This window comes from Artemia sp. Qi Xiang Cuo, chromosome 13 (assembly GCF_049724085.1).
Source record: "Artemia sp. Qi Xiang Cuo chromosome 13, ASM4972408v1, whole genome shotgun sequence".
NCBI lineage: Eukaryota > Metazoa > Arthropoda > Branchiopoda > Anostraca > Artemiidae > Artemia > Artemia sp. Qi Xiang Cuo.
Genome location: NC_142806.1, coordinates 60,396,653 through 60,421,509, shown reverse-complemented (window position 1 = coordinate 60,421,509; position 24,857 = coordinate 60,396,653). Strand labels below are relative to the sequence as shown.

At 35.4% G+C, this 24,857-nt stretch overlaps 1 protein-coding gene across 3 annotated transcripts in view; it reads left to right on the top strand.

Moving 5' to 3' along the window:
- The window catches only part of ATP8A (ATPase phospholipid transporting 8A1), a 200,294-nt gene that overhangs the window by 40,368 nt on the left and 135,069 nt on the right, over nucleotides 1–24,857 (top strand). For all 3 annotated transcript variants that reach the window (XM_089099369.1, XM_089099370.1, XM_089099368.1), the window contains exon 3: nucleotides 15,215–15,420. In XM_089099369.1, the coding sequence (XP_088955495.1) occupies nucleotides 15,215–15,420 (206 nt within the window). The remainder of the gene's footprint in view (nucleotides 1–15,214; nucleotides 15,421–24,857) is intronic.

The window sequence follows — 24,857 nt, the reverse complement described above, 5'->3', positions numbered from 1 at the left end:
GAACATTCTGGAAATTAGGTCTTTTAGGATGATAACCCCCTCAGAGCCCTCAGTGCAAGGGTTGTAAGTTAGGCCCTGGGGGCATATAAGGTTTATATAGAAAGTTGTTGCATAAATCATAGGCAGCACGATCGCGCTACCTAAATAAAGAACGGGGACACTCGAGAACGAGACAAGAAACGGGAAATAAGTAAAGAGGAGGATACTACTCCACAACGCTCAGGAAAAGGGTTTTAAGATATGTCTTCGGGGCAAATAGGAACGGTGTTGGCACAATGTATTATTCATTAATTTTTTCCTTTACAGCAGGGCACTTCGTATCGAAGAAGTTGTCATAGAAACTTCGAAAAGGGCTCATTCAATTGGAAATTGGAGTGGCTTGTGCCCTTTTTAATAGTCGAAAGTGATTGGAAGGTGACAAACACCCCTTCCACGCCCACCATTTCCCGAAACACATCCAATCAAAATTTTGAGATAGCCATTTTGTTCAGCGTAGTGGATTTCCAGATAGAAATTATGTTTTTGAGGACAGTCCCCCACAGCCCTTAGGGCAAGGGTTGTAAGTTATGCCCTCAGGGCATATACGGTTTTCTATAGAAGGCGTTGTCGTAGAAACTTCAAAAAAGGCTTATTCGATTGGAAATTGAAATGGCTAAAGCCCTTTTAATAGTCGAAAGTGATTAGAGGGCAACTAAGCCCGCCTCTCACGCCCAACTTTTCCCCAAACATCCTATCAAATTTTTGAGACAGCCATTGTATTCAACGTAGCTTGTAGTTCTGGAAATTTTATATTTTAGTATGACACCCCCCCCCGCCCTACAGCCCGCCGGGTCAAGGGTGTAAATTATGCCCAGGGGGCATATAAGGTTTTTATATAACGCGTAGTCGTAGAAACCTCAAAAAGCGCTCATTCGATTGGAAATTGAAATGGCTAGTGCCCTTTTTAATAGTCGAAAGTGATTAGAAAGCAACTAACACTCCTTCCACGCCCACCATTTCCCCAAACACATCCAATAAAGATTTTGAGATAGCCATTTTGTTCCACTTAGTTCAAAGTTCAGGAAACTATATCTTTGAGCAGGACAATCCCCCCAAAGTCTCCAGGGCAAGGGTTTTAAGTTATGACCTGGGGGCATATAAGGTTTCTATTGAAATCTTTGTCGTAGAAACTTGAAAAAGGGCTCATTCGATTGGAATTCAAAGGGCAAGTGCCCTTTTTAATAGTTGAAAGTGATTTGAGGGCAACTAACCCCCCTCTCACGCCCATCTTTTCCCCAAACACATCCAATCAATATTTTAGATAGCCATTTTATTCAACGTAGTTGAAAGTTTTGGAAATTAGATCGTTAAGGATGAACCCCCCCCCCCACAGCCCTCAGGGCTAGCGTATTAAGTTATGCCCTGAGGGCGTATAAGGTTTTTTATTGAAAGAATAGAAACTTCAAAAGGGCTCATTCACTTAAATATTGAAAGGGCTAATGTCTTTTTCGATGGTCGATAGCGATTGGAAAGTGACTAACACCCCTCTCACGTCCACCAAATTCCCAGACACATTCAATCAAAATTTTGAGATATCCATTTTTTTCAACGTAGTTGAAGGTTCTTGAAATTTTGTCTCTCAGGATGATAACCCCCTCAGAGCCTTCAGTGCAAGGGTTGTTAGTTATGTCCTGGGGGCAAGTAAAGTTCATACAGAATTTTGTCGTAGAAATACAGAAAAGGCCTCATTGGGCCGAATGTCGAAATGGTTCTTTTTAACATTCAAGATTGATTTAACATTTATTAATCCCCCTGTACAACCCACCATTTCCCCAAAAACCTTCCATCGAAGTTATGAGATTACCGTTGTGTTCAACTCAGTTGAAAGCTCTGGAAATTATGTATTTAAGGATGCCAAACCCTCCAGAGCCCCAAGGGCAAAGGTTGTAAGTTCTACCCTGGGGGCATATTAACTTATGTTAATTTCTGCTCGTTTTGAGTTTGACTCGGTTAATTATTGTAATCTCTGTTCGTTTTGGGTTTCATTTATTTATCGATGCTGATTTGTGGTAGGTTCACGCTTGGTAGATTATTTGATTTTATTTTTGCTCATTTCTCGTTTAATGGAGTTCTTCACTTTTCTTTGAAAAACTTATTTTGTGGAAAAAGTTTTTTTAATTAATACTGTGAAAAGTAGACATGGCCAGATTGGCTTCTGAAAGATTTGAATATAACTGACATATACCCATGTACTCTATGCCATAATTTTGTTATCACCATGTGCAATCCCAGAGTTCAGTGTAAAACATTATAACCCTCTTAAGTTGTTTTATTCTCGATTACGAGTTTGCAATTTTGGCAATCTTGAAAAAAAAAAAATTGTGAAAAAAGAAAAAAGTTATATAGAATTTGTGCGTGACTTTTAGCTCGATAGGATCGTAAAGGAAGGCGTCTAAAATTTAAAACTGTAACTTTACAGCTTTTGAGATAGCCATTCTATTCAAAATAGTCTAAATATGATATGACAAGGCTTTTGGGGTTGAAACGAGCCCCGGAGAGTAGAGGCGAGGGCTGTAAGTTATGTTCATGTGGTATTTAAGATTTTTATTGAAGGGATGGTTGTTTAACTTTAGAAGAGACTTCCATGAAAAAGATTATGTCAAGATAAAACGAACAGAAATTAATTAAAAAAAGCTTTTTCAACAAAATATTTTTTTTTTTTAAAGTAAAGAACTCCATTAAACCAAAACTGAACAAAAACAGAATCAAATTATCTACCAAGTATACATCTAACACAAATCAGTATCAATAAATAGATTAAGTCCAAAACAAACAAAAATTAAAATAAGTCAAACTCAAAATGAGCAGAAATTAATCTGAGTAGGGTTCTAAACCCTATGCTTTCTAAAAGCTAGATTATAATTTGTACTTTACTGAAAAAAATTCTTTCAAATATTTTCACTTTTATAACTTTAATTTATCAAAAATTAATTAAAATTTTAAGGAATAAATATCAGCATATGTATGTTAAACTGACAGTGCACATTCATTTGAATTTTTTTTCTAATAGCACAATTTATATTCTGGCTTTTAGAAAGCATGGTGTTTTCAACCCTACTCACATTAATTTCTGCTCGTTTTAAGTTTGACTCTGTTATGTGTTTTAATTTCTGTTTATTTTGGGTTTCATTTATTTATTGATACTGATTTGTGGTAGTTGTATCATTTATTGCTTGGTAGATTATTTTATTCTATTTTTGTTCATTTTTGGTTTAACGAAGTTCGTTATTTTTTTTTAAAGAAAATCTCATTTTGTGGAAAAAGTTTTTTTTTTTAAATAATTTCTGTTCGTTTGATATTGACACAGTCTTTTTCAGGGAAAAAGACTGAGCCTCTTCTAAAGTTAAACAATCATTCCTTCCATAAAGACCTTAAGTACCCCCTGGGCATAACTTACAGCCCTTGGCCCTAATCCCTGGGGCTTGTTTTAACCCCAAAAGCCTTGTTATATCATATTTAGACTATTTTGAATAGAATGGGTATCTCAAAATTTCTATTAGATAGATTTCGGGACAATACGACGCGTGTGTGTGTGTGTGTGTGTGTGTGTGTGTATCTGTGTGTGTGTGGGTAGCTGCCCTCCCATCACTTTGACTCTTAAAAAGGCACTAGAGCGTCTGATTACCAATCCAATGAGCCTCCTCCGAAGTTTATATAAACCGGCTTTCTATAAAAAACCTCCCATGCCCCCATGGCGAAACTTACAACCCTTGCCCTAAGGGCTAGGGGGATGTGTTATCCTCAGAGACATAATTTCCAGACCTTTCAGATATGCTGAACAAAATTGCTATCTCAAAATTTTGATTGGACGTGTTAGGGGAAACGATGGGCGTGTGTGTGGGGGGGGGGGGGCATTTGCCATCTGATCAGTTTCGATTAATAAAAATGTACTAGTCCTCTAAATTTCCAATCGAATGAGCCCCTTTTGAAGCTTCTACGACAAAACTTTCTATTAAAACCTATTATGCCCCAAGGGCATAAGAGGGTTGTCATCCTCAAAGACATACTTTCCAGATCTTTCAACTGCGTTGAACAATATGGCCATGTCAAAATGTTGATCGGAAATGTTTGGGAAATGATGGGCGTGGGGGGGGGATTCTCCCTCCTATTACTTTCGACTATTAAAAAGGGCAATAGCCCTCTCATTTTCCAATTGAATGAGCCGTTTTTGAAGTTTTTACGACAACGCTTTCTATAAAAACCTACTGCGTCATTGGCGCTTTACTGAAAACCAATTTTATTACAGATATTTTCTTCTGTACTTAATATTGAAAATAAACATTAAAATTATAGTAAAATTTTGAACTGACGAGCTTTCAGCAATTAATACCATTATACATCAAATATTCAGTTTAATTTATTAGTTCTTTCTAAAGTTGTTCAAGACGAATATAGTTCCACTACAAACAAGAGTTTGGGTACTGCCCCCTTCCTTAACTGGAAATTAAAACCAAAAGCCTACTGCGTCATTGGCGCTTCACTGAAAACGAATTATATTACAAATATTTTCCTTTCCAGTTCTTACAGCATTGAAAATAAAAATAAAATTAGAGTGAAATAAATTCTTGAACTGAAGGATCTTTCAACAGCTCATATCATTATATATTAAATATTTAATTTGAATTTGATGTTGTTTATACTTTCCAGGACTGTTCAAGACGCATGTAGTTTTCAGTAAATCGCCAATGACGCAGTAGGCTTTAGATTTTTACAGTGAGAGAAGGACGCGATACTCAAACTCTTGTTTGTAGTGATTTTTGTTCGTTTCAAGCTTCATTTGCATATTCAATTGAAGTTTCACTTGTTTTAATATATATTTATTAGTTTACATTAGTATCTATTGTATGTTTGTTTGCATTGATTATTAATTTAATTTCTGCTCGTTTTAAGTTTCATTTATACATCAATAGCAAAATATTTTTTTTCATTTTAAGCTTGATTTTCACATTAAATCTAAGCGTTACTCGCTTTAAGATCTATTTATTCATTTATATTATTACTTGTTGTATGTTTTTTCCTATGATTGTTTATTTTAATTTCTGTTCGTTTTGGTTTTCATTTATTCTTTAATAGTAATTCTGGTCGTTTTGAGTTTGAATTTTAACAGGTATTTGTGTCTGCTGAGCGTAAGTTTAAAATGGCCTTAACTTATCTTTGAAAAACTTATTTTTCGAAAAGTTTTTTTTCTAATTAATTTTTGTTCGTTTTTGATTGCAAAAAGTTTCAAGTTTTTAAAAAGTTCCTTATTTCAAAATAAACTAAACTAAACTAAAAAAAAAAAAAAAAAAAAAAAAAAAAATAATAAATCAAATCTTCACCTAAGTATTAAAACTGGTATCAAATTAACAATATCAAAGTGAAAAAAGTTCGCCCCCTTTGAAGTTTATACGACGACCCTTCTATAATAAGTTCGTCTGGGAAAAAAATAAATGGAGTGTGGGGGGAGGCTAGCTACCCTCCGATCACATTTTACTCTTAAAAATTGAATTATAACTTTCAATTTCCAATCAAATGAGCCCTCTATGAAGTCTATAAGAGCATCCCTTCTGCAACAACCACATATGCCTCCAGGGCACAACTTACCACGCCTACCCCTGGGCCCGGGAGCGCTTTGTCGACACCGGAGTTTTTGTTATCTGCACTTCAAAATATTTTAAAAAAAAAGCATACTTAAAATTTTTTAATATGAGGACTTTGCAGTGTGGAGGAAGGGGGGGGCTGTCTGCCCTCAGATATATTTTTACTCATAAAAAGTTAACGATAGCGTTCAATTTCCTGTCAAAAGAACCCTCTCGAAAGTTCATACAAGTATCCCTTCCATAAAAACGATATATGTCCCCAGAGCATTACTTACAACGCCTGCCTCCGGGCCATGGGGGGTTGCGTCGACGCAGGAGTTTTTCTTATTTGAACTTTGATTTATTTTTAATGAGATGGTTACTTAAAAAAAATTCGGATAGGCTTGGGGAAAAAAGGGTGTAGGAGGGGGGGGGGAAGGGCTAGGTGCCCTCGGATATCTTTTGAATCTTAAAAAGTGAACTAGAACTTTCAATTTCCAATCGACTGACCCCTCTTTGAAGGCTGTACAAGCATCCCTATCATAAGAACCATATACGCCCCTAGGACAACACTTACACCGCCTACCCCCTGGGCCCAGGGGGGTTGTGTTGACACTGGAGTTTTGTTATCTAATTTTTGAACAATTTTTAAAAAACTGGCTGTCTCAAAATTTGTAGCGGATGGGTTTGGGGAAAAAGGGCATGGGGAGGGGGGGGGGGCTAGTTGCCCTTAAAATCTCTTGGCTCTTAAAAAGTGAACTAGAACTTTCAATTTCCAATCAAATGAGCTATGAAGTTTATACGAGCATCCCTTTCATTAGAATCATACATGCCCTTAGGACATAACTTAGAACGCCTTCCCCCAGGGCCCTGGGGATTGTATTGACACCGGAATTTTTCTTATCCGACCTTTGAACTATTTTTTTTAACAAAATGTCTATTTCAAAATTGTCATCAGATGAGTTTGGAAAAAGAAGGCGTGAGGGGGGCTAGTTGCCCTCGGAACTCTTTTGACTATTAAAAAGTGAACTCGAACTTTCAATTTTCAATCAAATGAGCCCTCTGTGAAGCTTATACGATTATCCCTTTCATGAGAATCATATATGCCCCAGAGCATAACTTACAACGCCTTCCCCTGGGCCCTGGGGGGTTGTGTCAACACCTGAGTTTTTGTTATCTGACTTTTGAACAATTTTTAACGTAATGGCTATCTAAAAATTTTTTTTCGGATGCATTTGGGGAAAAAGAAGCGTGGGGGAGGGCTAGTTTCCCTCCAATCTCTTTTGACTCTCAAAAACTGAACTAGAACTTTCAATTTCCAATTAATTTAGCCCTCTCTGAAGTTTTTACTAGCATCCCTTCCATAAGAACCATACATTTCCCCAGGGCAAAACTTACAACGCCTGCCTTCGGGCCCTGGGGGACTGTGTCGATCCCGGAGTTTTCGTTATATGGTCTTTGAACTATTTTCAAATAAATGGCTATCTCAAAGTTCTTATCAGATGGGTTTGAGAAAAAAGGGCGTGGAGGGGGGCTAGGTGTTTTGACGATCTGTTTTGACTCTTAAAAAGTGAACTAGAACTTTCAATTTCCAATCAAAAAATCCCTCTTTGAAGTTTATACGGGCATGCCTTCCATAAGAACCATATTTGCCCCCAGGGCATAACTTATAACGCCTGCCCCCGGGCCCTGGGGGGTTGTGTCGACACTGGAGTTTTTGTTATATGATCTTTGAACTATTTTTGACAAAATAGCAAAATTTTTATCGGATCTATTTGGTAACAAAGGGCGTGGGGGGGGGGGGGCTGGTCACCCTCCAATATCTTTTGACGCTTAAAAAGTGAACTAGAACATTCAATTTCCAATCAAATGAGCCCTCTGAAGTTTATACGAGCATTTCTTCCAGAAGAACCATATATGCCCCCAGGACATAACTTGTAACCCTTGCCCTGAAGACTTTGGGGGGAGTTTCATGCTCAAAGGTATAATTTTCAGAATTTTTAACAACTCTGAATAAAATGGCTATATAAAAATTTTGATTACGTGTGTTTGGAAAAACGGTGGGTACTGAAGAGTTGACACTCACCTCCTAGTGAACTTCCGCTATTAAAAAGATCCCAATCTCTTAAAACTTCCAACCGAGGGGGCCCCTTTTGGAATTTTTATAACAGCGCTTTTTCCAACAAACGAATGTGTCCGCAGGACATAGCTTATACCCATTCCTCTGAGGGCTGTGTGGGAGGGGGGGGTTGTCATCATCAAAGACCTAATGTCCAGAACTTTCAACTACATTGAACGAAATGGCTATCTCAAATGTTGATTGGAGGGGTTTCGGGAACACTTTGGCACGTACGGAGGGTTATTTGCCCCCCAATCACTTTCGAACATTGAAATGTGAAGTGGCTTTGGGAATTTTCGATTAAATTAATCTTTTTTCAAATTTCTACAACAACGATGTCACCAAAAAGCTTAAATGCCCCCAGGGCATAAGTTACAACCTTTACCATGAGGACTGTGGGGGAGCGTTCTTCTCACAAACATGGTTTATATCTGAAAATCAACTACGTAGAACAAAATGGCTATCCCAAATTTTGATTGGATGTGTTTTGGGAAATGGTGGGCATTGGAGGTGTGTTCGTTGCCTTCCAATCACTTTTGACTCTTACAAAGGGCAATAGAACCCTCGATTTCCAATTGAATGAGCCCCCTTTGAAGTTTTTACGACGACCCCTTCCATATGAAGTGCCTCTGGGGAAAAAAACAACAACATTGGAGTCGTATGGCCTTTACTATAGGCAACGCTATAGCGTTGCCTCTGATTAGCCATGTCTTGATGCCTAATGCAAAATACTTGATTTTCAATTCAAAATCAACGCCGGGCTCCGGCATCCGCTACGCGGCAGGCTTTTATATATGGATTCTCATTGTCGCTTGTCTTCTAACCATAGACAATTTGAGGCAATTTGCTGTCTTTTCAAATATATTTGATTATTGAGGCAAGTCCAATTTTTAACAATGATTTCTACTAAGGTTCAAACTTATGGTTTTATTTTTTAAGGTTTTTGAATTGCTGTAATCCCTTGTTAAAATGTACAGATATTGTTGTCTGTTCTAAGATATTTGATTATTAAAGCTGGTCCGATTTTTAACAATGATGTGTGCTAAGCTTCAGACGTTGGATTTTCCTTTTTAAAGTTTCTGAATTATTGTAATCCCCCGTCAAAATAGAGAATCATTCATTTGTAAACATTGAAAATTATAACTTTTTGAGCCTTACTACTAATATTATACAACTTCCTGCGTTCAAAAACGCTTTGTTTTTTGAGGTTTTTGAATTGTTGTAATCCCTTGTTAAAAAATCCATATATAGAAGCGTGACTGTAAAGTCAGATGATTTGAAGAGTTCATTTCGGTGGTTTTAATTGGGGGGGGGGGGGCGGCCAGGATACTGTGTCCCCTTAGATTTAAAAAAAAAAATTGCGGTATTTCAATTGAAAATGTTTTTTGGTATTTTCAATGAAAAAGTAAAAAAACGACAAATTTCAACCCCCCCCCCTTTAGATATTGAAAATTTTATACCAAAGGTAACTTATGAAGTTACCTTTTTATTGGGGTTCTTTAAGTTTAATATCTGTGAAGGTGTCTTGCCTCTTTTCTCCAATAACAAGTTAATTACAATTACAATTTCATTAACAACTCCTTAAAAATCAAACTATTCAAAAAAGGAGTTCCACCTAAACAATTTTGACAGCATTGTCGTATTATTTACTATCCATGACCTAAGTGAAGCTTTAAGCCAACAGGAACTTATGATTATCCCAATTAACATAAACTTTTAAAATAATACGATTAGTTACCCTTGTGGTAGTGTAGTGGAGTTAACCGTTCCTACTGATCTTGGTATTTCAGGTTCAGTCCCTCACGCCGCAAGGGAAATTGTATTATAAATTCCCGTGTCTTAATTTTTTATGTTACTATTTTTTTTTTATTATTTTTAATGTATATATGGTTCATGTGCGATTTTGCCTGCATCATAGAAACAAAAAACCCCTACTGAGGCAAATATGACGTTGCTTTTTAATGTATTCATAAATATGACGTCACTCACATGAATATTTTTTTTCCAAAATTAAGGTTCTTAACGAATTTTATGAAACTCCTGACCTATATAGATCGTTTCTTAGGCAATATCTTTTGTTAGCGTCGAAGATTGCGGTGGCGTTGTTCTTATATTGTACTATTTCTTTTGTTCTTCACTTTCATTTTGACTCGGTCTGATTTTTGCTGTCGCTTCTCTTCTAACAGCGCAAATTTATGCTTTTAACTCCATTTTTACACGTTCTCGCGATACTCGCTTTCTCGAAATTGCTAGTAATTCTCACTGTCGCGTATATCTTAAATACATATTTCCTTGTTCATATTGTGTTATATAGTTAAGTTGCTTATACAAGTTAGTATAGGCAAGAGTTCGTTCTTTATTATAAGAAACTTGTATTAGTGACTACTACATGAGATCCTCTTGACTAACACACTCTATGATGAACTATATCGATCCTTTATGTAATAAAAAGTAAAATTATTGCTTTGCAAGATATTTATATAGTAACTTTGAAATAATAAGCCAAATATGGCATAATACCCTAGAAAAGTTTACCGATGATAATACTACCATTAAAGCTAAGGCTACACACTATTATTTAATATTTCAGTTACTAGGGGCTACAGTTCTTTCCTTAATGAAATTTGTTATTCCAATGTTTGTCTTTTAAAGTAATTTTATTACTTCAGTTACTATGGGCTACAGTTCGTTCCTTAATGTAACTTCAATGTAACAAACAGGAAAAAGCCTACGGCTTTTTCTTCTTTGAAATAGTAAGAGACGAACCTCAAACAATCAAGTAGCTAACTAAATCCAAAGCATGCAGTGGTTCGATACTCTAATGATCGTCTTTTAATGTAAAAATGTAACATATCAGTTACTATGGCAGAGAGATCGTTCTTTACTGTAATATCTGTGGAAAAGAAAAAAAAAGAAAAAAAGAAAAAAATATCCCGTTTGGGGAGAATAACGTGGTTAAAGTCAATTTTCTTGATTTTCAACCCAATATATTTCCCTTGCTGTTCAAGCCAAGGGACAGAAAGTTTCCTATACAGGGGTTTCGGACAAGGCGGTTCTAATGGTGTACTTTTTGTTTTGATCTGACTCCTTTGTTAGGAACTATGGGTTTTTATATTTCTTAACATTGGACGTGATCGTCTCTTACTAGGTTGCTAGCTACCGCTGCAACCCGGATTATATTTCTTAACATTAGACGTGATCGTCTCTTATTAGGTTGCTAGTTACCACTGCAATTCGTTCTTTATTGTAACAACTTTTTTCTTATATGTTTTTCGGTAATCCTCATCATTGTGATAACGCTCCTTGATCTTTTGTCTAGCCTGCTCAATTGTTGCTTCTCTATAAAGTTTATCATTGTGATAACGCTCCTTGATCTTTTGTCTAGCCTGCTCAATTGTTGCTTCTCTATAAAGTTTATCATTTTGATAACGCTCCTTGATCCTTTGTTTGGCTGTCTCAATTTTTACTTCTCGATACACCTGGGCGGTTGAATACCTTTGCTTTTCCTTTTTCTTATATTTGATTCGGTAATCTTCATCATTGTGATAACGCTCCTTGATCTTTTGTTTGGCTGTCTCAATTTCGCATGTCTATAATCTTCATCATTGTGATAACACATCTTGCTGTTTTGTTTTGCTCTCTCAATTTTTACTTCTCGATACGCCTGGTCGGTTGAATACCTTTGCTTTTCTCTTTTCAAGATATTATCTCTGTTATCTGTGTAGTACTGTCGATCCTTTATGTAACTAGCTACCGCTGCAACCTGGATACCTCATAGAAGCAACTTTCAAAAGATGTTTGTTTGAAGTTATATTTTCAATACATTATTTCAGTAAAAATGGGCATGTCGTTCTTTACTGTAAATAATAATAATTGACAAACGTAACTTTTAATGTAACTTTTATTGTAACATTGAACAACTCTCTACGATGTTCTAGTGCCAAGCTATCTGTTCAATTACTAACCTATACTATAATTAAGTGGCGTATAAAATTTAGTATAGGCAAGAGGTCGTTCCTTATTATACAAGCCAATATATTTCCCATTTTTGTAAAAAAAAACTATTGTATTTCAAAGATATTTTGTTTTAGTTACAAAAAATTTTCAACCTCATTAATTTCCTTTAAAATGAGCCATTGAACAACTCTCTACGATGTTCCAGTGCCAAGCTATCTTTGTAATTACTAACCTATACTATAATTAAGTGGCGTATAAAATTTAGTATACGCAAGAGGTCGTTCTTTATTATAACCTCAAACAATCAAGTAGCTAACTAAGTCCAAAGCATGCAGTGTTTCGATACTCTAATGATCGTCTAATAATGTATAAACTACATCATTATAATAACGCTGTTTGTCACTATCCATTATTACTTCTCGATACGCCTGCAATGCAACCTGGTTGCCTATGCAAGTTAGTATACGCAAGAGTTCGTTCTTTACTGTATATTCTGGAAGCAACTTTTTTCTTATATATTTTTCGGTAATCTTCATCATTGTGATAACGCTCCTTGATCTTTTGTTTGGCTGTCTCAATTTTTACTTCTCGATACACCTGGACGGTTGAATACCTTTGCTTTTGGTTTTTCTTATATTTGATGCGGTAATCTTCATCATTGTGATAACTCTCCTTGAACTTTTGTTTGGCTGTCTCAATTTTTGCATGTCTATAATCTTCATCATTGTGATAACACATCTTGCTGTTTTGTTTTTCTCTCTCAATTTTTCCTTCTCGATACGCCTGGTCGGTTGAATACCTTTGCTTTTATCTTTTTAAGATACTATCTCTGTTGTCTGTGTAGTACTGTTTTTTTAACTTGCGTGCAGCTTGCTTTGATCTAACCATTATGTAATTAACGAATGAGACCATTTACATCTTTGTCGTTCTTAAGTAGTAATTTTCTTTTTCCCGTTGCATTAGTTACTATGAGATAGACTTCGGTCCTTACTGTAAAAAAAATTTATTCTCTTTTATAAATAATTTATTTTAGTTACAAAAGATTTTTAAGACAATTAATTTCTTTTAAAATGAGCCATTGAACAACTCTCTACGATGTTCCAGTGCCAAGGTATCTGTGGAAAAGAAAAAGAAAGAAGAAAGAAAAAAATATGTCGTTTAGGCAGAATGTTGTAGTAGCCGCCACTTTTCTTGATTTTCAAGCGAATATATTTCCCTTGCTGTTCAAGCCAAATGACAGAAAGTTTCCTATACAAGGGTTTCGGACAAGGTGGTTCTAATGTTGCACTTTTTGTTTGATCTGACTTTTTTTTAGGAGTTTTGGGTTTTTACATTTCTTTACATTGGAAGTGATCGTCTCTTACTAGGTTCCTAGCTACCGCTGCAACCCGGATCATTGATCAATCTTAAAAATCAATTATAATCTTATTTTAGTTACTATGGGCTGGAAGTTTGTTCTTTACTCTAAACATATTTTCCTTGCTGTTCAAGCCAAAGGACAGAAAGTTTCCTATATAGGGGTTTCAAACAAGGCAGTTCTAATGGTGTACTTTTTGTTTTGATCTGACTCCCTTTTTAGGAGTTATGGGTTTTTATATTTCTTAACATTCGACGTGATCGTTTCTTACTAGGTTGCTAGCTACCGCTGCAACCCGGATAATATTTATCATAAACATTTCAGTTAGTATAGGCTAAAGTTTGTTCTTTATAATAACATTCTAGCTAAAATAGGGAAGATAATATGAATTAACCACAGGGTTCAGTTTCTTAGGGCTTGAGTCTGCTCTTTACTATAACTACCGCTTGAATCCAGATTATAAATTACAAACAAGAAAAAGCCTACGGCTTTTTCTTCTTTGGAATAGTAAGAGACGATCCTCAAATAATCAGACAGCTAACTAGGTTTATAATTTGTTCTTTAATATAAACGTCATTTATCGGACATTTTAATAAGTTCTATATGGTCTAGAGGTTGGGATAGCTCTCACCCAGTTGGCTTGAGTTCAAATTTTGTATGGGAAATTTTAACATATGATGATTTCTTAAGGAACATAATTAAAATTTCTCAGGGTACTAAAAACGATTTGTTTTAATTAGAAGAGCTTTTAACCCTATGCATTTCCTTTAAAATGAGCCATTGAACAATTCTCTACGATGTTCCAGTACCAGTCTATCTGTTGAATTACTAACCTATACTATAAATAAGTGGCGTATACAATTTAGTATATGCAAGAGGTCGTTCTTTATTATAACTATAATTAAGTAGTGTATAAAATTTAGTATAGGCAAGAGGTCGTTCTTTATTATAACTAGCTACTGCTGCAACCCAGATTCACATATATAGTTATTTATGAGAGGCAACCTGGCCGAGTGGTCCAAGGCACTGGTGTTAGCCACCAGTCTCTTCGGAGGCGTGGGTTCAAATCTTACCACTGGTATACGATTATGTTTGAAAGACTGCAGTGTGAAAAGACATCGAAAATGCAGTTTTTGGTGGAAAAATTTATTCTCTTTTAGAAATAATTTATTTTAGTTACAAAAGGTTTATAACCCAATTAATTTCCTTTAAAATGAGCTATTGAACAACCCTCTACGATGTTCAAGTGCCAAGCTATCTCTGGAAACAAAGAAAAAAAGAAAAAAAGAAAAAAATATCCCGTTTAGGAAGAATGTTGTAGTAGCTGCCACTTTTCTTGATTTTCAAGCCAATATATTTCCCTTGCTGTTCACGCCAAGGGACAGAAAGTTTCCTATACAGGGGTTTCGGACAAGGCGGTTCTAATTGTGTACTTTTTGTTTTGATCTGACTCCTTTTTTAGGAACTATGGGTTTTTATATTTCTTAACATTGGACGTGATCGTCTCTTACTAGGTTGCTAGCTACCGCTGCAACCCGGATAAAATAAAATTAACGTGTATAAATATTCTCGAAAGATAAACGTGTATAAATATTGCATTGACTTATTACGTCATATATGGTTACAACCTACGATTATGATCATCATTCATCGAGTTTGTACATAAAAATGCAGTTTTTTTTTTTGTAAAAAGTGATTCTATTTTAAAAACATTTTGTTTTTTAATTATAAAAGGCACTAGATGTCGCAATTTCCTTTAGGATGAGCCATTGAACAGCTCTCTATGATTTTCCAGTGCCCAGCTATCTGAGTGAAAAAAAAACGGAAAGAAAAAAAAAGATTGCCTCTATGCAGAATATCGTAGTTGCAGCCACTTTTCTTGATTTTCAAACCAATATGGGACTGTTAGTTTCTTATATAGGGTTATTGGACAAGGCGGTTTTACCCCAAATAAAAGGTTTTCAAATATATATAATCGACCATTTCCATGGTCATATATAATATATATATATATATTACAACTTTTATTGAAATATAAGTCAAATATTTTAGAAATATAAGTCAAATATAAGTCACAAATTTTCAGGCGATTAGAAATATTTCATTCTAGAGCGTAGGGCCTTTAGATATTGCTGCATTAAGGAACGGAACTAATGTTTTTCACCCTATGTTCTTTTTTTGTAGAAGATGATGTTACTTCAGCAGCAACCGATTTGCCTCAAGTAGCACGCCACAGAGAAATAGGTTTAAATCGGCCCCAGCCCCAGAGATATGCATCCAACAGGATATCGACTGCTAAATATAATTTATTGACATTTTTCCCCAAGTTTCTGTTGGAACAGTTCCGGAAGTACTCCAACTGTTTCTTCTTATTAATTGCCTTATTTCAGGTAATTCGTTTTTTTCTTTTTCTTCTTGAATCCTCTATGACTCTTTCTACTCCTTTGACTTCTTTTGACTCCTTTGACTTCTTTCTAATCCTTAAACTTTTTGGTATATAACCATAGCTGGGTATAAAGAAGAATTTTTGTCAGAAAAATTGTGGCCTGTATTTGAATATGCATTTGTATTTTTGAATATGCATTCTTGAATATTCATCCCCCACCCTCCACCAATAAGGAAAAATCCTCCGACCCTCCTGACATTGTCTTTGGGTGAAATCTTATTTTGGATGCAGGTTTATCTTCAAAACGTAATATACCCCAGTATTAACTTCCAAAAACTAACAGCTACTGTAATTTTTGGGTTTTTCTTCATTTTCCTTGAACAAACAGTTACTAAATCTACAATTTTGTACACATAGTTTCTCTGCTAAGATGACAAAACTAGTCCTTTTTCAAATGATTAGTCAATTGGTCAACTAGTCAATGAAACGCATTTATCAAATCCATTGATCAATGAAATTAGTCAAATCAATTAGTCATTCGAATACGAATGAGGTCAAATAATCCCTCGGTCAAATCCCTTGGGTTAATGTTAAGTCCTGGGTTTTTATCAAGACCCAATGGATGACAAAAATTGTAAAACCCGAAGATTAGATTAAATTAAATTAAAACTGGGAATTATAGTAAGTTAAATCAAGTTGATAGTAAATTAAATTAATTATAGTAAATTAAGCATTTTTTTTCATTTGTGGGTTTTGTCCTATCATTTTACAAGTTTCATAATGAAGTGATGTAGTCAAAGCCGTTCCTAAGGTTGGTGGTTCCTAGGGGAAAATGAATTACAGTATCCCCTCCTAACTTAAATATGAGCAAAATAGCCAAATCAAAGTTAAAAATTTGAGCAGTGGACAGCCCCCAGCCGTGTCCTTCCATTTGCGGCGTCTGGGGCAGCTGACCCAGTTGCTCTCCCCCTTTAAACAGCCTGAATGTAGGTAATGTAATCTAGTAATGTAGATAATAAGGAAATATTATTATTGAAACAAATATGTTTTACAGAACCCCTTTTTTGGGTTTTATACGTTGTCCAGCTGCAAACCTTGAGATTTGAAATAACAAAAAAAAAATCTTTCAATTTTAAAAGAGTACAGCATGACATATAGAAAAGGAAGAATATGTTAAAGGAAGAAGGAAAATATAGAAAAGGAAGAAGGAAAATATGGTAATGTTATGCCTAAAGGTTTCTGACGCTTTCAAACTTCTAATACTATTACCAAAAATCGTTTGCTGAGCAATAACCGTTATTTTGGCAATAACCCAAGAAGCATGAAAATGTCAGGTATAACACTAGGCGTAACACCATCATATTAAAGGATTAATCAGTTAGGGCAATTTTAAATCATGTAGACGGCTTTGTGGGGCTTTGCAAATTTCCAATCGAAACGAATGAGCTGATTCCAATGTATAGCTTGACAGCACGGCTGTATCTAGGGGTGTTTGAACTCCTCTGGAATGTTTGTCCGAGTCGAAAAAACGTAACAAAAATGCATATAAACAAATTGTTGATTCGTTTTTAAAATTTTTATGCAATCCCCTCTCCCCGAACAGAAATTCTGGATATGGCCCTGCTTGGCAGTCTTGAAATATGCCGAGGATGCGGGTAGATTTTGAACCGCCGACCTTACAGTATATCTTTCCCTGTGCAGGTCTCGGTATGTTCACCGAGCGAGCCACTGAGCTGAGCTGACGCCATCTTGCGGTAGGTGGTTTTATTTGACATTAAAACTGCTGCATAAATGCCGTTTTAGGCACTTTACAATGTTGGGAAGAGTAAAGAAAGTGGTATTAGGTCATCAGGAGGCCTAGCAGCTCAAAGCTAACCTACTTAAGCTATTCAAATAGTCCTTGCTTTGACATATAGTTTGTGCTCCAGTTTTATCCATCTATTGAAATAAATTTTCAAATTTGCCGTATAGTTTTTTTTTTAATTCAAAACACATTAGAAATTGTAAAATTTCTAAAAAAAAATTAAGCAAGTTTAGATGCGTCTCTAAGAAAAAGTCTAAGCAATATTACAACCCTTGTTCGGTGAATGGGTAGATCTGAGACTTATGAACCATTAATATAAGTATCCTATCATTTCAGTGTAAGTTACAGCTACTGGCTTGTCACAAATCGCTTGTTTCAGAGGAATATATATACATACCTTAAGCTGCCGAGCAAGTTCAGAAAACGTCTTTTAATGGTTGACCTAAAAACTAGCTGAAAAGCTATTAGAAATTTGTCACTTGACTTTTGTATATTATTACTATTGATGACAAGGTTATCTTGTATTATTTATTCATTCTTGTAGATTCGTAGTGCGAGTTTTCAACGCTGAGGTAGCCTCCTTTGTCCCTTTACTACCCTAACTTACTATGTTTTGGGGTTGTTTTTTCCCACTGTTTTTATATATTTTGTGGTTGATAAAACTTGCTTGATAGTAGTAGGTAGACTTCGACTCAAACTTAGCTCCCTGGTTGAATATTTCGTCGCTTTCAAACAGTTCGTGTTAATGAACTGTAAGTAAGAAGCGATTCGGCCCAATGGTAGCCGAAACCCTGAAAAACGGAACTTTTATAACAACAGACGCATCAAAAGAATTGACTTTTTATTCTGATTCCAAACATATAAAATTCACTAGGTTTAATTTTACCCATCAAAAGCTATGAGCATAAGAAAGTTTTCCTGATTTTCAAGAAAGACTGGGAACATTCTCAAAAAGTCGAGAAATCTTAACGAAAATCATAGCATCACATTCAGCATATCCGAGAACCCTACTGTAGAGGTTTTAAGCTTCTATTTACAAAAATATGGAATTTTGTATTTTTGGCAGAACAAAGATCACGGGTGCGTGTTTTTTTTTCCTTTTTTTCCATGGGTAATCGTATCAAACCACGGTCTTAGAAGATCCGGAGAGAGCTAATTCGAACGGGAATCAAAAGTTGTAGTGCCGTTTTAAGTGACCGAAAAGTTTGTAGGGCAACCAACTCCTCTTTCTTGTCCATTTTTTCCCCAAAGATATCCGATTAAGATAGCTATTTGATTCAGAATAGTTGAAAGGTACAGTAACTATGCTTTTGGTGATGACATGACCTTCCATAGTCCTCATGGAAAGGGCGGTAAGTTACGCAATTTGTCCATATTGTTCACATATAGTATTTGCTATTGGGAAATATACGGCCATTTTTGGGGGTAATTATGTGTGCGGAGGTGGGGGGATTTTGACGGGAAGAATTTTCCACGGAAAGTAAGTTCCAAGGGGTAATTTTCCCGTAGAAATGGTTCAGTGGAGAAGAGGGGGGGGGGAGGGTATATTCTTGCATGATTTGAAAAACAGTCAGAAATTAAATAGAAAAAAACTAGTTTTCTTTTCAACTGAAAGTAAGGAGCAACATTAAAACTTAAAACGACAGAAGTTATTCTATATATAAGGGGGGGGGGGTGCTGCCCCTTTCTCAATCCTTGCTCTTTACGTTAGAGTTTGAATTTCTGTCCTGATTCTTTAGGAAAGACTGCTCAAACACAAGAACTTTTAATTTTGGATGAGAAGCATTCTTAAAGAACTTTAAGACTTTGCTTAAAGTGAGAGTTGACGAAGGTGCAGCCCTCCCTTATATACAGAATAGCTTCTGTTTGTTTCGAGCTTTAATGTTGCTTCTTACTTTTAGTTGTAAGTTCATATGTTACATTTTCACACTTCTTAGGCCATTACCAAAAAATATTTGCTAAGCTGTTCTCAAAGAGAGGATCTGTGGGGTAAGGTAAGTTAGGAGGATCAAAGTATAACTGAACATACGTGTCCTGCTGATTCTCCCTTTTAACGCACTAGAGCAAAAGGTTTTTGGCAATTATTTAAAAAATTTGAAAATTCCAGGTACGACCTTTAGGTGTAACAGCGGCAAGGTCGTATTCCGGGGAGTGCTATCGAGTTTACCCTTCATCTCCTTTTTGTCCGACTCGCCAGGAAGTATGAAAAATGCATATAAGCGAATTCTTGATACGTTTTGTAAACTTCCCCCTTCCCCTGAACGAAAATTCTGGATACTGACCTTGAACACCATCGATTCGTGTTTTTTTTTTGTTTTTTTTTAATTCATGAGTAGAATATCTATTATTAGCAGAACAAAAAACAGTTATGCTGTGTAAGTAGGCACATGCATATGTTAGCGTGGTTGTTTAAAATCTGGTTAACGTTAGAATCCCTCAGGGAATCCCCAGAATTCCTTTATCTTTGCTTGAATTCAATTAGCTTTGCGAGTCAGCTTTTTCAGTCTTATGCAAGCTATGATGGTAAAATTTAGGTTAGTTTAAGTCAAGGTAGAATATGTTACCTTAGGTTAAATACGGTTATAAATATCAGAAATGGGTTAAAAACCCAACCAAACATAATCTAACCTTACCTGTCATCATCAAACCTTGAATTAAACTGAAAAAGTTGACTGGCAATCCTGACTGAATCCAAAGAGAAAAAAAGGTATTTCCGACATTCACCGGTGAACGTCAACATTCACCAGGGTTGCCACCCTGGCCTGGAGGAATTTACTAAATATGAATGGAAAAAATTACTAAATCGCATCTTCTTTTTAAATAAATGCTAAAAAAAAATTTTGCTTTCGTCACACGTGCACCATCGCGCATCGACTTTTACTATAGGAGGATAATCAATAGGATTTTCAGAATCTTATTTCCTTTCTTCTTTTTTTTTCCTCTTTTCTTCTTTTCTCTGTCTTTTCCTCTTTTCTTTCGTTTTCATATTATGATTGAAAATTCCGGAAACCTATAGTAGCCCTAATATCTAACGTAATCGAAATCAGATTTTGTAATGAGTGGACCCTAATTTTCCCCCCTGAATTCATGGAAAATAACAATAGGTTTGTTTACTATAAATCATGACTTTTTACTAGATTCCGGGAAATTTACTAGATCCTCTAAATTGACTAGATTTTTTTTTACTAGATCTAGTAAAATCCTACTGACGGTGGCAACCCTGGCATTCACCAGTGTCAGACATTCACGGTATCACACTGATTAAATTCAATCAAATGTTTAATGTTTCTAGCCCTTATTGATTTGATGGTCGACATGTCTATATATCTTGTCACTATTGAGAGTTCTTTTTTGTTTTACGTGAGTCGCAAATCTGATTTGAAGGAAATACAGATAAAAAGAAAACGAAATGCAGCAATAGATTCTTTCCAGTGTTGCTATGTCAACATTTTAATTTTGTACCTAACAAAGCTCTAAAAGTGTACTTTTTTGGGAAATGTACCAGACACCAAAAATTTGTACAGAACCTAAAGAGTCCCTTCAAAGTCACAAAGAAGAGAAAGACAAGTCGGGAGACATCAGTATTTTTATAACAATGAAGGGAGAGGGTACTTATTAAGAATCCGGTAGACACGCGAGAAGTGAAGTTTCGTTAATGCTAATGAAATAAAACAAATAGGATGAAAATATAATAGTTTATGAACAAATTTGGGCTATATATTTGCACATTAGGGGAGGGGGGCGTTTTTAAAGCATAGCTTTTGTTAAAAACGTAACCTAACCTAGGTAGCCTACCTTTTTTTGCCCCTTCAAACCCTAAAAACTAAAGTTTAAATCTTTGTCACGGAATGAGCAACACCTCACTAGGCAGCGAAAACTTTTTTTTCATGTAACATCTTTGAGATTTCGGTGCAATCTTTCTCTCTTGTTTACCGGATTCTTAATAAGTACCAGTGAGAGTCCTAATTCCGGCTATCGAAAAAAATCACTGAATTGTGTTGCAAATGTACTGAATTTGGGTATTGGCTCATTATACGGGCACCGCGAAGAAGTCAAGTTCGGTTAATGCTAATGAAATAAAATAAAATAGGATGAATATATAACAGTTTAGAAACAAATTTGGGCTATATATTTTGCACATTAGGGGGGGGGATAAAGCATAGCATATATTAAATACGTAATATAACCTAACCTAGGTACCTTTTTCCCCCTAAACCCCAAAAAACAATCGTTTAAATATTGTAACTCATTGAGAAACAACGCTTTGCAATCATTTATCTATAGCGGTCTCTTGCAAATAGCCCGTTTGACTGGTTTTGTGACTGGTTTCCTTGATACAGTTTATAGCGGTGGGCCCGCATAATGCACCAGTACCTGAATTTGTACCAGTTTGGCAAAATTGTATCGAATTTTCGACTCAAAGAAAAAGATGTGCAGGTCGGAGGAAAATGTACTGAATTTGGTACAATTGTACCATCCATACCATCACTGATTCTTTCATCTTACCACGGTATGAATCTCAGACTCACATTTTACCTTATTTCGCACCCACCTTCTAAAATCCCAGGTGACTCCGCCTCCTTTACACAGTGCTATCAAAAGAATTGTATTTTGTACGCATTTAGGGTAAACGAAAATAATTGGATTAAGAAAAGTTGGTTTAAAAAGTTCCTAATTTGGTAGAACAGTCATGTGATTTAAGTTGTCACTTTATCGTTGTCAGTTTTATTTACAATGAAAACTTAGGTTGTCTTCAGATTTGCAATCGGTCTATCTATTTCATTTTAATTTATTGTACCAATTTATAACTTGTTTTGTGATTCCCAGATTGTAACAGAAAAAGAGACAATCAATGAATTATTGACATGAAATGACACCGCTTCGATAATCCTAAAAAGGAGAACTAGATAGTTTTTACGCGACTTGGAGTATTGATTTTGTTTTAAAGTTATCAAAAGGGAAAATGTTATAGTATTGCCTCTTCAGAATTTTTAAACAAGCTTTAGAATTCATTGAAATATTTGACGAGCTCGAAGTTTTAATGAGATGAATAATAATTAAGGAAGAATGACAATTTCCAGTAAAACTCCACTAGCATATATATCCTTCTTTAAATACACTTTATGAACAAAAAGAGGTAAAAATAAGCCCAATGAAAGTTACAGGAACTGCTGAATTTTTCTCTAGAAGAGGCAGGAAAAATACAAAAAAGAATAAAATTACATAAACAAAATTTTTAGGTACTCCTATATTATACCTACTCTTTTATATATGTCAAACTGGACACGCGACGAAAAACCCGTTTTTACGGGCTGATTCAAGACAGTGCTATAGAGAAATACAATGTATAGCGTGATTTTAATTGCGTATACGATATTTAAATTGTTTTTTTTTGGTTTTTTTTTTGGGAAAAAAGGTACCTAGGTTAGATTTTGTTACGTATTTAATATATGCTATGCTCCCCCCCCCCCCCTTAGGCCTAATGTGCAAATATATAGCCCAAATTTGTTTCTAAACTATTATATAATCATCCTATTTTCTTTTATTTCATTAGCATTAACCAAACTAGCAGTATATAAAGAGTAGGTATAACATAGGAGTACCAATTTTTATTAATATACAATTATATATCTAGATTTAAAGAAATTGAAACTTCTTTGGAGGTGGTAAAGATTGAAGCTTTGAAAAGAATGTAGCCTATATTAAAATGCAGGATTTTCAGGATGCAGAATTTTCGAACATTTTTGATTGTTATTATGTCTAGTAGGCCCACAGTGACTGACACTGACTGATATAGCTCATTGGAAGGAGATAACGGTACATAACAACTCTAATTTTCTACAGTTGTATTTTCGGTTTGTATGCTATGATTAGGATTCCTGTACGATTTTAACATGCAGAATTTATTGAACGTGCTTGAATAGAAACGTTCATAGAATAGACCCCCTTTCATTTTTTATGAATAGACCCCCTTTCGTTTGAATAGACCCCATTTCATTTTTCGCTTGGTCTTGCCGACCCACATTAACTAACTGCAGATCAGCATCATGTGACACAGTTTTAATTATAACATCAGCAGTTCATTGCGGGTTTTGAATCTCAAGACTTGGTTCGTAAACCTCCTAAGAGTTTCTTGTGGATTCACTATGGGCTTTGAAATATTGAAATCTATTCCAGTTTTTGTAGGACAAGAGATATATAGACCAATAATGCCATATTCGAATTTATGGAGAACAATTGTTCGTCTGTACTTGCGATATTGTCACAATTTTCGTATAGCTGAAAGAGGTTTTAACAAAAAGCTGGAAGATTTTTTTTTTTTACTATGAATGAAACAAAATAACTTGAAACGTATATTGCTGCATTAAAACACTCGAATTGAGCTCATGCGAGGCTTTGGCCTTGGAAAATTCTCCCCTTTTCCCTCGCTGGGCTCGACTACACATAATATATAGTGCTACCCAACTAAATTACCAAAGTATAAGCAGTGGTTGTAGTACCTTCACTATTAAGCAAAATCCAAAAAAGACATAGACTACTCTTATATTTTATTGGGTAATATTACACGGTGTGAGTTTTTTGTGTGTTTTTTTGTTTTTTTTTTGGGGGGGGGATTTATTTCCAATATTAGCAGCTCCCAATGGTTTTTTCGCTTACTTAAACTCATGTTTGTAGTTTAAGTGGATATCTATCCATTTTCTCAGGCCAGACATATCTAGAAGTGAATCTATTTTGACAAGCTTGAGCTCTTTTTTATTTATTTATAATACTGTCCCCCTTTGTATTGTACAATTCTTGAGGAACTAAATATTTCACCGTTTAATAAAGATGTTGATACTACTGCCATTACTACTAACAAGTCATTGCAACGTCAATTCACCTGAGGCCGCCCATCTAGGTGTGCTCCTCCTCACCCCAGACTATTTTTCAATTTAATAATACTATGAATGATCAATGTCTCAAATAACGTGATGTCCGTCTCCACACTAATTCTGCTGCCTAATCTTTGCTTCAGTCAAGAGTCTCAGGCCAGTCATATCTAGAAGTGAATTTATTTTGACAAGCTTGAGCTCTTTTTTTATATTTATAATGCTGTCCCCCTCTGTATTGTACAATTCTTGAGGAACTAAATGTTTCACCGTTTAATATTGATGTTGATGCTACTACTATTACTACCAACAAGCCATTGCAAAATCAATCCACCTGAGGCCGCCCATCTAGGCGCGCTCCTCCTCACCCCAGACTATTTTTTCAATATAATAATACTATTAATGATCAATGTCTCAAATAACGCAATGTCCGTCTCCACACTGATTCTGCTGCCTAATCTTTGCTTCAGTCAAGAGTCTACCAACTCTTCTGTTTCTTCTGGAAATCTACAATAATATGGATTCTCAGGTTCCATTATAGTGAGAGAGAATTTAAACTATGGACTCCTTTTTTATCTATTGTAATACTTTTTTGTAACAGAAAGTCTCTAATTGCGTCTTCCATTTCAAGGAAAGAGCTCCTAAAGAGCAAATCGGTGTTGTTGCTTCTGAAGTTTCTTTGCTAGAAAGCCATGGCTAAACTTTCTTGAAGTGATGGACCTAATACTCCTTTAAATTTTGGTTTTTTAGTTTGTGTTTATCAAGGAA